The sequence below is a fragment of the Scomber japonicus genome, chromosome 24, assembly GCF_027409825.1.
Source record: "Scomber japonicus isolate fScoJap1 chromosome 24, fScoJap1.pri, whole genome shotgun sequence".
In the NCBI taxonomy this organism is placed as follows: domain Eukaryota; kingdom Metazoa; phylum Chordata; class Actinopteri; order Scombriformes; family Scombridae; genus Scomber; species Scomber japonicus.
The window spans coordinates 8433968-8450818 of record NC_070601.1 but is presented as its reverse complement, the minus strand read 5'-3'; the positions used below and the strand labels follow the sequence as shown (position 1 = coordinate 8450818).

Sequence of the window (16851 nt, the reverse complement as noted above, 5' to 3'; positions counted from 1 at the left end):
CTAATCACAGGGAGGCGAGAAGAGGAGCAGAGCTGGAAGTCAGCAGACTGCAGGCGCTGCCATTTATTGCCCTTTAACCTGAGGCCAGAAACTTTTTGGGGCGAGAAGATGAAGTGCCTCTTGACTGGAAGGGCGGGAAGATGGAACAACAAATGAAAATGTATTGGATTACAACAGACTACAAATGGAGCTTGGAGGAGTTTTAATAGTACGATCGGTGCTCTGACGCTCTTCCAAAAAAGCTAGTTGTCCCGTAGGCGGATGTGGGAGCTTTCCAGTGAAACCAAAAGGCCAAAAAAGCCACCCATATGCAATAAAACCAGTGAAAAGAAGAGGAAATGAGGAGAGAAATTTGACTCTGTGGGACTCTGTCTGACAGTGCCCATGTGTTGGCCCTCTTCCCAACGTTAATAACATGATCCTGACTGAAAGCAAACCAATCACACCTGGCAGCAGTGTGACAAGCAGGGCAGGACGGACCAATAAGACTCGAAGCCAGTGTTGATCCCCGCTGCGACGTGTTTGAGCAAGATATTCAACCACCCCGCTGCTGCTGCTGCAAAGGCACCACTCATGACTGTGTGAAAGTGGAATGAGATAATAACAGACCATACTCTGTGCTTCTTTTTTTTTGTTAGATTAAATAAGCTTTAGGCAACTTCACGGCCTTGAGGGATGAGATATTTAAAAGGTTGAAGGAATGAATGCGCAGGGATCATGTAATGTGATGTCACTGCACGTTGCTGGGGCCTTATACTCACAGTTTTAGTAGAGGTGGAAATAAAGAGAGAGAAGAGAACAACTCCAAACACATTTAAGCAAATTGGCAGTTTATGTTGCTCTATTGCAGCTCAACTTTTACATTTAGGCTGATGATAAAACACTACTCTCTCCCTTTTCCTTAACCTGAAATCTGAGAGTAGCATTCTTGTCTGACCTTGTTTAAAGAAATGTTAATTTAAACACTCCCACGAGCTATTATACCCTCCAGTTTCTACTTGCTTCTACTGTACTGCTGCTCTTTGAAGTTTTTTAGTCAGACATGGCTGAATCATAATGGATGGTAACACTGGCGGTGTTTGGTCATTCTACCTTTCACAAAGATACAGTTCTTCTTGTAATTTAACTTCACACACTCTAAAATAATATTATTTGTAAATATTTTAATTTTTTTGCATATTTAAAACATTTTGAAGATGGACTCATTTGTTGTTGTTGTAATATACTGTATTTAAGTCACTATCATAACTGAATATTGTTTTTGAAATCAAAGTATTTACATGTGTTTGTACTCCAGCAGTTTTAATTATGATGGAGAAATTGAATTATGTTTTTAATTGTCCATTTTTTTTGCAGCACTGCAAAAAATATCAATCTTAACCAGTAATTTACTGTTAATGCTTTAAAATTATTTTAGGGCTCAAAAGGTAAGTATATGTTAAGATGAAGATTTGTTGCAGTGTAGCAGTGATTGTCATATTTAAGGTACATGGATGCAGAGAAAACCTTCTATAATGCCACTATTAAATATTTAAAATTGTTTTGAAGTATTGAATAAAAGCCTGGTCAGACTGATGCATCTGTTGTACCATTTTGTTAACGCTATAATATATATAGTGTATTTTTTGAGGGTAACATTGGCAACAAGTACAAAAGCAGCTGACTATTAAAATATTATGTTAAACTTGAATCAATGATGAGTGAAAGACACACATCCTGTCTGGGCAGCAACATAAGTTACAACTCCCCCAGCAGAACTCAACCTACATGACAAGTTTTCATCTTGCTACCAAACTCTGTTCACTTTTCACACCATTTAACATAAAAACAGTGAGAGAGTGTAAATCGAATCTCTGGAAATATAATACATGACTTTCAACTTTTCTTTGAACTGAAATTAGTTGTAAATGTGTCACTACTCCTTTAAAAAAAAAAAGTCTATTGCATGAGAAATGCACATTATATGCTCATGTTTCAATACAGTGAAAAGCACCCCCAACCCTCAGGACGTACACACACACACACACACACACACACACCTGTGGGAGGGAACTTGACTCTTCCTGTGGTCTCCCGTTTCTTCTTCTCCCTCCTCTCCAGTCTGTCTCACTCTGTCTGTGTCTACCACAATAAACAATATTGACTTGGATGGAAAACAGAGAGATCGCCTTTCTGTCTGGCCCTGGTGACTGTCTGCCTTCTGAACTGCCTCAACACAACTACATGTGCATCATTAGTTGATTGCTGTGCATGATTACAGTGATTAATGGCTCAACACTAATGACTAACATCATACATATAGAGTCTACTTCACATTTAATCTGATTATTTTAGTAAATTACCGTAACACTGATAAGACTTGACGTGTCCAATTTAGCAGCTCCTGTTTTTTGTTCATAAATGCTCTCAGCTGTTTACTAGATAATGTCCTTGAGACTGTTAATGCCTCCCTACTCTCTGGATTCTTCGCCACAGGTCTCAAACATGTCATTATACCATCATTGTTGAAAGTGAGTCATCTTTATCCATGTGTTTCTGAGAACTACAGACCAATCTCAAACTGTCCATTCCTGGGAAAACATTTTGAAAAAGTTGTATACCAAGAATTAAATCAGTATCTGTCATTCAGCAATTAGTTTAACATTTGCCCGTCTGGTTTTAGAGGTAACCACAGACAACCATTAAGTCTCTATTCTTGTACTTCTTGACCTCAATGCAGCCTTCGACACAGCTGACCATATAATTCTTCAGCACCTAAAACACTGTTTAGGCCTAAGCGGCATAGTTCTTCATGGGTTTTCTTCCTGTCTTCCTGGAAAGTCTTTTTCTGTTTCTATTCCACATGGAGTCCCTCAAGAGTCAAGTTTTGGTCCACTGCTCTTTCATTTTAACTGAACATCTGACTCCTTAACAGGGGCTTTTAGTACAACTATATACAACTGGTACGATTGAACTTTTCTTAAGCGACAAAAATGTTACCATAAATTGTCCTTAATTATGCATAACTTTAAGACTTATATTAAAATTTATCCAAAGACAGTTGAAATAAAGAAGGAATTCTGCTTTTATACCAGGCTGTAAACTTCATTTCTGCAGTAAAGTTGGGCATTTTAACATAGAGATCAATGGGGATTGACTCACTTTTGGAGACAGCCTTCAAGTGGCCACTCCAGGAACTACAGCACTGGCTTCATTTTTCATTTTCTGCTTTCCTTAGCCCTCATCTGACCTCATCCAATGCATTGTGGACATTAAATAATGGATAGAGTCATAAAAAATAGACATATTTAAAAAATTGGATACAGACTTTGGTATTATATTCCCTTTTAATAATTGTATCTTGTATGATTCCCCCTTTTTATTGTTTTCCTTACATTTTTATTTAGTTTTTATGTAATACCTTCTTATCTAATGTTTGTGTCATGTATGACCCCATTTCTCTGTTTTTTTTGTTGCTTTTTTTTTGAAGCACATTAGTCTCCGCTTGTCGTATGAAATGTGCTTTTACAAATAAACTTGACTTGACTTGACTGTTGCTATAAAATTACCCTGAAAAAGTCAGTGAAGTTTGAGGCGCACTGAGTTTGAGCCTGAAGCAGTTTGGTAGAGATCCAGGTCGTCTGAGTGCAGCTGTTTATTCAGCTCCTTCTCAAAAATTCAATTGTTAAAATAGTGTTAGGTGAGTGAATAAAATGCCACTACCAATGAATTCATTACACGGCTTGATGGGAATTAATCAGGATCATCTTTGTCTGTGTAAATTCAACAGTATTTTTTATTATGACCTTAGAAGAAATTAAAGACACTCTTGATTTCCTTCCTGTGCCTCGGCATCAATCCAGATAATCAGGGAGAAATTTGTTCTCCTCTGACTATCATTATCATACCAAGAAAACGCTGAAATATTTAAAGCTACTTTTTGAGAGGGCTGCAGGGACTGACAACTAATTTTTAAAAAAAATAAATGGACCTCTGTAAAAGTGGACCCTTTTTAAGATTTGTATACTGGCTCAAAACATTTTCCCATCGACTGATGTGACCCTTTTATTGCTGGGTTAAGCACACTTGGCAATCTGCTTCCCGCCCTTTGTTTCATCTTTTAAGTAGTTTCACATGTTGGATTGCAAACTTAAAAAATTGGTGAGATAACACATGCCAGAAGTTCATTGGCAAAGGTGAGGATTTATCTTGTGAATGATGAGTCTAATTCAAAGCTTTTTTTTTTTTTTTTTAAATGTGAAACATAATCTGAACATTTTCTCTTGCTCTGCAGCTCACTGCCCAACACTGCTGTGTTATCAGCAGCCAGTGCACTAAAGCATTTTATGTCCTACTTTATTTCTTTGGATCTGCTCACTGCACTAATGAAATCTCACTCCTCATCTGCATTACATGCCATTCCAAGTAAAAATTGTTGCCATTTTCAAATAAGTTTTATTTTTTTCTTCAAGAACAAAATATAAACCCAGCTCCAACACCCCCTTATATAATAAGCCATTGAAACTCTTCAAATATTTACAAAAGATAGAAAATAAAACATAAATAAATATAACCTGCTGCTGCTCATGAAAGACAGGTGTGGCCACCCAGTAACACTTAAAACTGTGGTAGTTTATGACTGCCACGTTTGTCTGTTTGAAGGAATCCTAAAAAGACAACATTCACGCTAAAAAGAGAAATCATGATTCTATGCTTTTGGACAGTTTTGTTAAGATAAAAATGAGAGAATAAAGACAGCCAGAGTGTCAGCTACTCCACTGACAGTGACTGAAAGACATGATCAGTGACAGCATCCTGCAGTGTATTGTGTGGACACTGGCGCCAACTGCGGTTGGTAGTTGTTATTGCTAAAGGAAATAAAGCTTGATTGGATGTGACTGGAAGTTAAACAGTGATGAATGCAGTGGAGCAGCTCCAAATGTAGAAATCTTTCTGCTGCACAAAAAAGAGCAAACAATATCATCTTGTGTTTAGCAAGAAAAAAAAAAGTTAATATGATGAAGAGGCTTAGCGCATGCTGACCCCTATTGGTTACTTGTGGTGAGGACAAGCGGCAAAGACCTAATTGATCATATAGGGAATTTTGTTTAAGAAATAGTTTTTAAACAAGAATTCCTAAAATCTTTCCAAAGAAGACTGATACAGCAGTCTTCTTATAGCTTTTCAAAGTTTAGACTCAGTCTAAAATAGCAGGAACTTAAGATACTTCATCACTTTGAGAGTTTAAGCAGAAACAAATCTTATGAGAAGAGTGCAAAAAGCAAACAATGTCATTTTATGGCTTACTGATATGAAAAATATGTATCCTAGTGATAGCAGGAGCAGCCTTGTCTTCGTCAGTTTCTTTCACAGCTTTCAAGAGTCCAGTCTTTTAAGCCACAATGTTTAATCTCCATTACCAGGTGAAGCAGCTGGAAACTGGTTCCAGAGCAGGCACTTCAGTACTAGCTGTTCTGCTAAAAAGTCCAACTCGGATTCTGTTCAGTAGTCTTTTATTGATTGGCTATTTTTATGTGTTCTGCTCCTGGGCCTTGCACATGCTGCAGCCAAAGTCGGGTAACCCTTTCAGTTCTCATCTTCCGGCAACTCAAAATTCACAAGTCTTTGCCTCAAATAATGAGAAAGTCACCAAGAGATCTGCTGAGGTATGTTCCATCCAGGAGCTCCATGCAGGTCCACAGGCCACGCCATTATGCATCCAAAATGTCAAGTCACGTTTGAATTAAGTCGACTAATTCAACTGTTGCCTGAAACAAAAAAAGAAAGAAACAATGAGAAAATTATGATATGTTCCTTTATATTCCGATTAACTTTCCATAATCAGAAGTCAGGCCAAAGGAGGTCATAACTGCATTACTCACCCTCATCATCTGAGTCAAACCCAAAGAGGTTTGAGCAACTCTGCAGCTGGAGGTGACTCTGCAGCTCCTCTGCGCTGTTGAAAGTGGCGAAACAGTTGGCACATCGTTGTCTCTGCTGAGCTGCCGTGACGTTAGCCTGCTCAGGAGGGGGACTTTTCTGAGTCGACTGGAAAGACAGCATCTCCTTCCTCCGTTTTGGCATGGTGATGAACTTCTCGTCAAGGTACGCTGTCGGTGGGAGGCGCATGTACGGCTTCTTTCCGTACTCCGCAAGAGTGTCAATACATACGGTCGATTTATCATCTTCGCTTTCTGCTCGTTCCTCTGTTTTGACCTTAGGTTGGGTTTTTGGCTTTGGCTTTTTCGGGGCTGACGGAGTACCTTCATCTTTACGTGGACATTTTTTCTTTGCGTCGCCTTCTTTCTTTATCACCTTTGCTTTCTTGTGTTCGGATTTTTTCACGTCTTGAGATTTCTTTGTGGTTTCTTTCCGTTTGTTCTCCTCAAGGGAGGTTTGCGGGGGAGTTGTTTCATTTTCTACGTTGGCAGTAACAGCAGATACGCAGGAGGAACCGGGGCTGTCGAGAGTTGCATCTGAGGTTTCCTCCTTTGCTTTTCCTTCCACGTTGAGACAGCTCACTCCTCCTGCTCCTGCTGCTGCTGTTTTGGCCTCAGCCTGTTGGACCACAGATTTAGATTTTGCAGTCTTTTTGGAAGCAGATGTTTTATTCGGGTCTTTGCATGGCCGTCTTTCCTTGACTATTTTTTTGTCCCCTTTTTTAATAATAACTGTGTGCTTCTTATTTGCCTTGCCTGAGTCAGAGGAAGCAGTTTGAGTAATATTTTCTTTGGGAGCATGAGATTTATTTTCCTTCTTTGACAACTTCTGCTTTTTCTCTCCTGAGGTTGTGTGTGGTAAAGTTGTTTCATTGAAGCTGTTACCAGGGATATTTTGTGTTGAGTTTGTGTTTTCTGCATCTGCTTTTCTCTCCTCATCAGCAAGACTTTCTACAGCGCCTGTTGCTTTGGTCTCAGATTTTGACTTGGCAGGGTTTTTTGAGGCTGTTGAGACACCCAGCTCTTTTTGAGAACATTTTTTGTTGACAGCCTTTGCTGTTTTGTTGCTGTTTGTAACCTTTTGCTTCTTTGATTTACTAGAATCCAAAGAGGCTGTATGACTATCATCTGGAGCACAGCGTTTTTTCGTAATATGTGATTTCTTCCCTTTGTCAGCAGTTAACTTTTGTTTTTTGTCTGCTGACGTGGTGGTGACTGACTGATTTAAACTCTTAGCTGTAACAGCAGGTGCAGATTTATTATGTAAGACCTTTTGTTTAACATGCTTGTTCACTGATTTCTTGGATTTTGATTTATTGGTTGAAGTCTCCATGGTTTTTACTTCATCTTGAACATGCTGGCTCTTTTCTTCTTCTACCTTTAACTTGCTGCCAACTGTGGAAGTCTCTGCTGTTTCAGAGGGGCTTGCAGGAGGCTGAGTTTTCTTTTTGACGGTTTCATTGTTGCGATCAGTAGTAGTGTTTTCATCATGTACAGCTTTGTTTGACTTAGGAGGACGCCCTCTTCTTTTAGGATCTTTCGTGTTTACTTTGACCTGCTGTTTCTTGAACTTGTGCCTCATTTTGCTTTTGTTTTTTAACAAAGATGATAAGACTTTGTGAGTTTGGGGAGCCAACAGATTTGTCTTTGCCACTTGCCTCTTTCTTAATGGTTGCCTCAATCTTAGGTTAGGAACAGCTGACTCTGCAGTGGTGTCCTTGTTGGAGAGATTCTTCAACACATTGGAATCCTTGGTCTCATTTGCCTCTTCCTTCAACTGAGATGACGTGACACTGGAGAGAGGAGGAACACTAACACTTTTTCCTGTTGATGAATTATGAGCAGCTTGTCCTCTTAATTTACGAGCAGTCTTGACACTCACAGTCTTTTTTACAGTAGTGGCAGCAGTAGAATCTTTTGGCTTGTGATCGTGTTTCTTCTCGGCCAGTGAGTTATTATGTTTGTCATTTGTTTGCACATTTGTGTTCTTGATTGGTTTAGTGGATTTGGATGCATAATGCTCTCTTTCATGAAGGTTCAGTGCCCAGAGACAAATAAATAATTGAGAACAGCCAGGGAGGCAGCACACTGCCTGCAGTGGACTGTGCCTCCTGGCATGGCGTCTCATTTCCATTCCGGTTTTGAATCTGGCAGTGCAACCCTGATGAAGGCATGGATGCCGAGGAGCCAGTCTGTGTCTTTCAACATGGTGCTGAAAATGTTCAAAACTCCACAACACCCTCATGCAAATACTGCATCTGCTGTTTGAGATTTGAAATGACAGTTGCAAAGGTTTGACATCACCGTAGTGATCGTCCAAAGCGTGGTAAAGGAGTGCAACACGATTTTTGGACTGGTCTGTAAACCAAGTGCATCCATCCGCAGGACAGAAAACTTTCTCTTGTGGGTCCACATTTTTCTCTTCAACAACCTGCCCGTTTTGTTTTGTGGCTGTTTTCAGGACCTGCAGAGATGCTGTCTCCTTCGCTGTAGCTTCAGTGGAGCAGTCAAACTCCTCCTTTACCTGCACTGATGTAGTAGAGGAGTCTACTCTGAGATCATGGTTTTCCACTAACTCAGGATTAAGCCCTCCATCACTTGTTCTCTCTTGTTTAATCTCCTGCTGTTTAAGTGGCTGCTTGGTTTTTGAGTTTGTGGTGCTCCGTTTCATTCTGTCAAGCTGTTTCTTTTTTCCAACATGTCCGTTTACCTTGTGAACAGGAGTCTTGCTATCATGGTGCTTGTTTTTCTCCTTTTCTTGTAAATCCTGACCATCTGCTGGTTTGTCTCTTGATCTTAACTTTCTGGATTCAGATGGGCTTGACTCTAGATTGCTCAGAGAATTAGGACGGACTGTACATTTCCTCTGTCTCCCACTACTACGAAGCCCAGAAGACACATTTGTGTTCTTGGCTTTGGAAGAGGTCTTAGGTGTGGAGATATCTTTGGTCTCAGACACGCAGTTTTCTTGGGCTTTGATCTTTTTTAGCTTCTCTATGTGATCAGACAGGTGCATCATGGCCAGGAGGTCATCTTTGAACATTGTCCCACAGAACATGCACTCATCTTTACGGTAATGAAACATTGCATGAACCACAACACGGTGACCCTTGAAGACTTTGCTACAAAAGATGCAATTGTACTCCAACTTGGATTCCTCCGATTCAACTGTTTCTGAATCACTGTCATCGGTTCCCTCGTACTCTTTTTTACCTTGCATGTCAGCAACTGCAGAGGCTCCCTGTTGTGGCACAGAGCAGCTGGAGGTAGTCCGTATTTTGTGAGGAACATTCGGTTTAAGCACTGATGTTGACTCCTTGGCTGCACCGTCCTCTGGAACTGGTAGTTTGTGATTCTCCAGGTCTCGAGCAAGTTCCTCAGGTGGAAATTCAGTGACCATCTCTGTTACTAATGTCAGAGCAGATATGTCATGTATACTGTCTGCCTCTGTAGATACACAAGTAGACTCACACGAAGTCCCAATGTTCTCTCCATAGATTGTGCCTTTATGAACACCTGTATCTGCTCTGTCCCTTTTGAGTTCATCTTTAGAGTGTCCATTTGAGTCTTTAGGTACCACCTCTGGAGTGTTTGCTTTAACATGGGCTACATAATTTGTAGCACCCTTACACCACGATGAAAGTGAACTCTGTGCTTGTTCACCTGTGTTTGAAACGTTGGCCGTGCTGGAGTTTGGAGGGATTTCATCAGTAACTACCATCCGATTGTTGTGTGCAGTTGAGGTCTGAGAAACCTCGGCTGAGGCTGTGGTTTTTGAGACATCTTTTATATTTTGCGCTTTAGAAACTTTATCTATAACTGAGGATTGTGTCGCTTTAGTCCCTGCAGGAGTTTGAGAAGCAATGGTGACTTTCATCTCAACAGCTGATTCTTCACAGAGCTCTCTTGCTGAAGATATAGTCTGTGACACCTTTTCTGTGGTTTGAGCTTGAGGAACTTTTTCTAACATGGAAGTTTCTGTCACTTTTTGTGCAGCGGATGTCTGTGCGGGAGTAGCAACTTTCATCTCGACTGCAGACTTTTCAAAGAGCTCTCTCGCTGAAGTTTTCTTTTGAAGAACTTTTTCTAAGACTGAGGATTCAGCTGCTGCGGGTGTCTGTGAGGCGATTCCACCTTTCATCTCAACATTCGGACTTTCACAAAGTTCTCTCGTTGGATCTTTGGGAGGACTTCCCTGCACAGATGAGCGTGTGATGGTTGATACTGATCCATGAATATTTGAACCAGTCCTTTTGCCTTTCTGCCTCCGAGTATAACAATGCAACTGTTGTACAAACATCGTTGCATCCCTTGCTCTAAGAATCACCTCTTTGCGATGCAAAGCCTTGACCGGCTGTGATGTGGCAGGAAGCTTCACTGTGGGTTTGTAAAGAAGCATTTGAGGGTACCCTCTCTGTTTGTGGCAAGTGTCATCTGCAAAAGTACCCATCAGTTCGTTGTCTGGAAGGGAGAGCTCGAGAATTATTTGTGGAGTACAGGCTGATTCACGAGAGTCCAACCCTTTCTGGTGCTTGGTGTTGTTTTCCTTCGCCTTTAAATGGGAGTTTGCCACTTTGTGTTTTGAATTGTTCTTGATCTGACCAGATTCCGAGCCCTTTACGACAGACGATCGATGGTGCTTTCCATGTTTCAACCCGTGCTTTTTGAACTTCGGAGGAACACTGTTCTCTTCAAGAGTGCCTGAGTCTTCCAGAAGCCACTTGGGTTTTCGAATCCTCCGTTTTGGCGGGTTCTTTTCAGATAGTCGTGTAGTGCGTCTTTGTTCTCCATATGCTACGACTACATTGTCCTGTATTCTGTCTAGCTGCCAAAATGAACGCCTCAAAGGTTCAGATGAGGCTTCCTTCATATGTCGTGACCCTTGGTTGCCCTTCTTCTTTAGAGCATGGTCAACATTTAGCCGTGTTTTGCCGTGAGACAATTTTAGTCTTTTGGATTCCATGTCAGTTATATCCTCTTTAGGATGTCTGTCCTCTTTATGGTGGCGTTTCTTTGCTGCTGCCCCTTTACTTCCTTTATGACATAGTGACGTACGTGATCGGGAAGCGGCCTCTTTGGTGCAATACTTAGAGATCCATTTTTCATCCATGATTTCCTCGAGGGCAGCATCAACCACCTTCCCTCTCATCAGCTTCAAACAGTTGGTCCGCAAAGCAATGAGGTTCCAGAACTCTGGGTCAAAATACAGGCCCTTCTTCAAGACCTGAGAATAGAAAAAAAAATACGTATGAAGTCATCACTGAATATTATATTACACAGTTTGCCTGTCAGCGATTATACAATGCACATTGTGAAACTCTATACGTAACTACTCTTTCTCTCCATTATAAAAAAAGGCGCTCTACCTGAAGGGTTTCGAAGCGGATGTGATTTCTTATGGGGCTGTACTCTCCGTTGTAGTCCTGGTCAGGTTGCATGTAGAGCAGATATACCATCTTGTAGGTGTCAACAGAGCGTTCCAGGAAGAAGACCAGGAGAGCACATGCCCGACAAACCTCCAGATCATTGGGCAGCAGGCCAGCAATGGTTTTGTAGATTAGGGACTTGGTGACGACATCACAGGAAAGGCAAGACTCCAGGGCATTAGCACAAAGCTCCACGCAAAACTGGATACCATCATCACCCAGCTAGTAAGATAGAAACAAATGACTTGTTAAATATCAAAATATATTTAGAAAATGTAACATTTTAACAGGTCAAAACTTATGATTACTTTTTTTATGATTTCTCACCTCTTGTAGAATCACTCTGATAAATGGGAAGATTGAGTTGACATTGGTGGCAGACAGCATCAGCTGACGACTCTCCTCAAGCAGAACTTGTTTGGATGATTTCAACCGACTGTGGAGTTTGCTCCATACAAAAACAAGATCACTGTAGGGGACACAGGAAATTACTCTTAGTGTTTACTTGAATGTTTTTTCATTTTTGTATGAAGTGAGAACTCGTTAAAAGGTCTATTGGTGTGATAAACCAACTTCTCTTTACTTAAACATCAAATTTAAGTTGCCTTACCACAAATAGTACATGTTTCCCCTGCGAAGCTGCTGGGAGAGGAAGGCTCTGCTGAGGGCAAGTAGCAACTCATCCTTTTCCTCACCCTCCAAATTACAGATGATGTGCACTGCATCTTTGCCACTGAAGTCAGCCACCTGAACGAGAAGGCATCAGTTTAGGGCTAAAGGGTATTTCTTTCATACAATCCTGATACAGGTGTATGGCAGCCGAGCAAAAACAACTGGTGCAAAACAGAGAAGCCAAAGTTCTCATGCTATTACTCCACCCACCTCTTTATGTAGACGATCGTGCTGTGACGTTTTGTGAAGCCATGTGAGGTAGACCTGGAGGAAGAACAAGTGTTGCCCTGCTGTGGGATGTTGAGCACAACACTTAGCCAGGGCCAAAGCCTCACTGAGCCGCTCACAGGATAAAAGATAGCGCACCCGAAGCTCGAAGAACACCGGCAGCTCCGAGCTGATGCACTCATCCACTGAGGGAAGGCCAAAACCAAAAAGCAGATAGACATGGTTGAAACTGAATACTGTTGATGCTGCAAACACCAGCTAGCAAGAATTACAAGGAACGCAGAAAGACATTCAGATAAACTCTGGATACCTAAATAATTAATAATGGAAATGGAAAAGCAGGAGTCCACTTCAGATACACACTGGAATTAAACTTTTGGGTTAATGCCTCAATATGAGACAAATATAAAATAACATCTTATCTTGTATATCTTGACATTTAACCACGGCAAATAAACAGGATTAGAAAGTGAGATCAGCAGATTCAGATGCATATAATTATAATCTCAACAAGTTTAACCTACCTTCATTCTGAGGTAAACTGGAATCACTGAGGATTGCCTGTAAGGCTGAACTGGCCCAAGCCCCACCGCCCCGAACCAAACGCTCCACCTGAAGTAAGTGAACATTCTGATGCTTCGCAAGGGCCGAATGACATTCCTAAAAACAGCCCAGGGACAAAAACACTATGTTACCTATCTGGCACCATCACCCAGTGTTACACAAAATTTTCTGAATGGTTCAGATGTAGAGCACAGAATATGGAAAAATACATATTAATACTGTAATTTATGTTTTTTTAAACAACTACACAAAAATGTCTATATATATTTCTCACCTGGAATGTAACAGTGAAGTGTTTCAGTGGCTCTTGGTGGAAGTCTTTCTGGTCAAAAAACAGCAGCAACTCAAAAACACTCCTGTGAGGAGACGAACATTTGTTTAGCTTTCATCGACAAATACGACATTTTAAAACAGAGTAAACACACTTAACTTCAATCAGATGGGCCCAACCTAGGTATCCACAGTAATTCACTTTTTGTGTGTGTGTGTGTATATATATATAAAAGACACCGTGACAAAGAGGTAGAGGAATGCAGTTAATTGATAAGTGGCGGGGAACCCTGTGGGAGATGGGATGGAGGAATGAGGGTTTATGGAGTGGGGTCAACAAATGCGCTTGTGTGGGCAAAATCCACTTTCAGCTGGCCGAAAATAAACCAGACTACTACAGAGGTGGCCGACAAGCAAAACAAAAAATCAAAAGTTTGATTGATTCCATTAAATCTTATCTTATCATTTATCAAATGCTAAATGATTAAACAGTTCTTTTTCCTCTCAGTTTGTTAAAACTGGCAAATGAATGTGTATTTTATGACATAACAGTTCAAGATAAACATCCGGTCAACTTTCTGCCTTCAAGAAATGTAAACGAGACAAGGTTGTGAGGAGCATTCCTCCAGCATTTGTGTAACTGGAAAAAATCAACAAGACACTTCAGCAATGGTCCTGTCAACACAGCCCTCCCAACAACTGATATATTGGTCAATTAGTTTCAGCTAGCATGAGTAATAAATCACCACAAATGACCGAGGCATAATTTGCAGATTAAGGTCACAATTATGGAGATCACATTGTGTGTTAAAAATAGTAAAACTGGACTACTCTAACACTACTATCACTGGACTGGCAAGAAAATCAAGTATGGTGATTGTAGCAGCTGTCGATGGTCTGTGCCACCGCTCAATGCTGTTTTTTTTCAAGGGATAATGTTAACTATAAAAAACATTAACTTTGCTCTGACTCCACTCTAGACATTAAAAATGTGCAGATTCAAGCATAGTGGCAAGAGATGAGAAATGAAAGCTTGAGGTCAGAGCTCAGTCAGTCAAACTTTATCCGTCGCCGACCACAATTTCTGCTGCTGGTTTCCAGACGTGTATTGTGGTCACTAAATCACACCGTCCTGTCTGGTGCTGCATGTTTATGTAACAAGAATTAAAAGGGACTGCTGCTGTAGCAATGAGTTTTCCCTACTGTGGGATCAGCCCTGCTGAGTGGAAAACCATTTAGCACGATTAAATTGATTCAAATTTAGATTTAAAACAGCATTTAAATATGTGGCCATCACTTATGTGGTGTGTGTTAGGATTAGGGAGGTGTGTGTACTTACAAGGCCAGACTACTGAGTGTGTGGAGCACATGATCACAGTTTGATGCAAAGAAAGTGGAGGCTCGAGCGAAGCAGCAAAGAGCCACCTCAAAGATCCTGAGCTGAGGCAGCGGCACCTGCCAGCAAGAGGCGTACTCCTCCACCAGCTGCACAGACAAGAATTAAAACAAAGATAAGTCAATAATGGCAACCCAAGGACAATAGTAGCTCATATCGTTAAGCGTGTGTATGTCTGTGGCAATAATGTTTTGACTGAAACTATGAGTATGGGTACAAAAAGTACAAGGAACACACTTGTGGGATTTATGCAGCGTTAAACACATGTGCAGTTTTGTGTGTTTTCTTAAATGTACAAGAAATTAAAAATGAAGATAAAACAGACTGCTATCTATCTCACCGTTTAGTACTAAGGCATCAACAATTATTTTCATTATCAATCATTTCTCTATTATTTTGTTGATTAATCGATTAATTGTTCAGTCCAAAAAATATCCGGAAATGGTGAAAAAGCCCAAGCTGGTGTCATTAGATGCATTATTTTGTCAAGAAGTTCACATTAAAGACGCTAGACTCAAAAAATGTAACTTAATAGATTATCAAAATAGTTGGGGATTAATTTAATAGTTGGCAACTAATTGTTGAAGCTCTAAATTAAACTATTCATTATATAGTACATGAAGACTTGGCACAGTTGTCTTGTCTGGACCGTTATATCCGTCTTTTCCCCCTTGAATGCTGTTTGACTACAATATACAATGGTACACTACCGAAGTTGCATCCAGTGGTGCTTTACACAACACTCAGACTGGGCCTGATGTACCCCTCTCCCACCCCTACTCCCCCAACACTATGTGTGTATATTGCCCTCTAATGGTGGAGATCCAGAAACCTCACCAGCTGAATCCAGAGAATGTCAACTGTCAACAATGTTGTTTTGGGGCCTTTTGTCCCGCCAATGCAACCATTATCCTACGAAATCAAACTGCCACAAGTTACACAACATTACAAACTTAAGTTGACTGAAAATGCTAAATTGACACACTCATCATGCTTCATAAATTTATATTAATGAGTGTCCAAACGGGTTTAACACTGGGGCTACTCCTTGACTTTTAAGTTTGAATGAGAAACAGCAAATTAAATTAATATTGTGATATTGTCAACTAGCAAAAATACAAGAGATGGGAGATTTTTGTTGCAATTATGTGAGTTAAACCCTGCAATTTATTTTAGACAATTTCCCCATTGTTACTAATTAGGTTGAAGCCTTATTTAAAGTCTATTTAGTGACTAACAGATTAGCAAACAATCTCAAGACAGCTGACATTTAAATGCACTTCTCCATGAGGATTTTATGACTGGTTTTATTCCCCTAAAGTCATGGCAATAAGGAAAACTTCAGGGTATATATATGCACGTCTTATGATGTAATACATGCTGTTCTGTACTACTGCAGCAACACACCTACAGCTAAGCCACATGTCCTAAAACAGATCATTAAGCCAGATTTCTAAATTACGAAGAGGGCTATTTGGCAAATGTTTGGTAATGTTAGCTACACATCACATGGTAACCGTACATTAAGAGATTAACGCTAACTAACACATTCCTATCTGGTTAAGTGTTAACCAAAAGGTGCTGTGTCACTGCAAAAAAGTTGTCCAGTGGCTGATTTGATAAACACTAACGACGCTAAAGTTGCGGGGCAAATATTGTGCTACTAGCAGGGTAGGTTAGCTTAGTTAGCATCCTAGCTGTGCACAGTGAAGCAATCATTGTTAAAATAGGACACAACCGTATCGAAGGCGTCACATGAATTCCAGCACAAGTTTTAATTATATATATAAAAAAGGGGGGCGTTACAGCGGTATATCAAGTGTTTAAAGCGACAACAGCTCGTCCTAAGTAGGCGCTAATAGCTGCTAACGCTAGCCGTGTTCTGGGGGAGGGGAGTCGGCTCTTATCTTCGACACAACAAGCCTGTCACCGACGTCAAGACACGGCTCCTTACCTTACAGTAGTCCAAGCAGAAAGGTTTGCTGTCGGCCCGCAGTCCTTCACTTGAATAGCGGCTTAACAAACTCTGTAGTTGTTTTTCCAGCCCCTCTAACTCGTACACACTGCCCTCCTCCGCCATACTGCCTGTCTAGCCGTGCTCGTAGCAGCTACCACACAACACCACACATCGCCACGGTCAACGGCTCGCGTTGACAGCGCTGATTGGACGACGTGAACGGAGTCACTTCTTTTTTACCTGAGCGCGCACCGACGGAGAGCTACATGTGGGGCGGATTCGAAGTTTCACTGCTCTCGTTTGTAAGCTCGCCCGCACGGCATTAGCAGGAGAGTATAACATGCGCCACAAACCACATGGCAGACACAAACACAGCGCGTTGTTAATGACTCTTACCAAGCTCATAGTACAAACATGGCA

At 40.9% G+C, this 16851-nt stretch overlaps 1 protein-coding gene across 1 annotated transcript; it reads right to left on the bottom strand.

The window, feature by feature from the left end:
• Window positions 1-4227: 4227 nt before the first annotated feature.
• Window positions 4228-16566, bottom strand: LOC128354359 (uncharacterized). The gene is made up of 10 exons (XM_053314596.1): window positions 16429-16566; window positions 14418-14563; window positions 13083-13164; window positions 12769-12904; window positions 12227-12429; window positions 11955-12091; window positions 11672-11813; window positions 11285-11566; window positions 5862-11142; window positions 4228-5747 (listed from the first exon to the last, which is right to left on the bottom strand). Exons 1-10 carry the CDS (start codon window positions 16552-16554, stop codon window positions 5737-5739), a joined length of 6546 nt encoding a protein of 2181 aa, XP_053170571.1. The 5' UTR covers window positions 16555-16566; the 3' UTR covers window positions 4228-5736.
• Window positions 16567-16851: the final 285 nt, after the last annotated feature.

Bases quoted from the DNA above. Each gene is read 5' to 3' on its own strand.
- LOC128354359 (XM_053314596.1), bottom strand. From the start codon at position 16,554: ATGGCGGAGGAGGGCAGTGTGTACGAGTTAGAGGGGCTGGAAAAACAA. The intron at 12,905-13,082 runs GTGAGAAATATA...GGCTGTTTTTAG, and splicing joins ACTTCACTGTTACATTCCAG to GAATGTCATTCGGCCCTTGC. The intron at 11,143-11,284 runs GTAGAGCGCCTT...TTCTATTCTCAG, and splicing joins TCCGCTTCGAAACCCTTCAG to GTCTTGAAGAAGGGCCTGTA.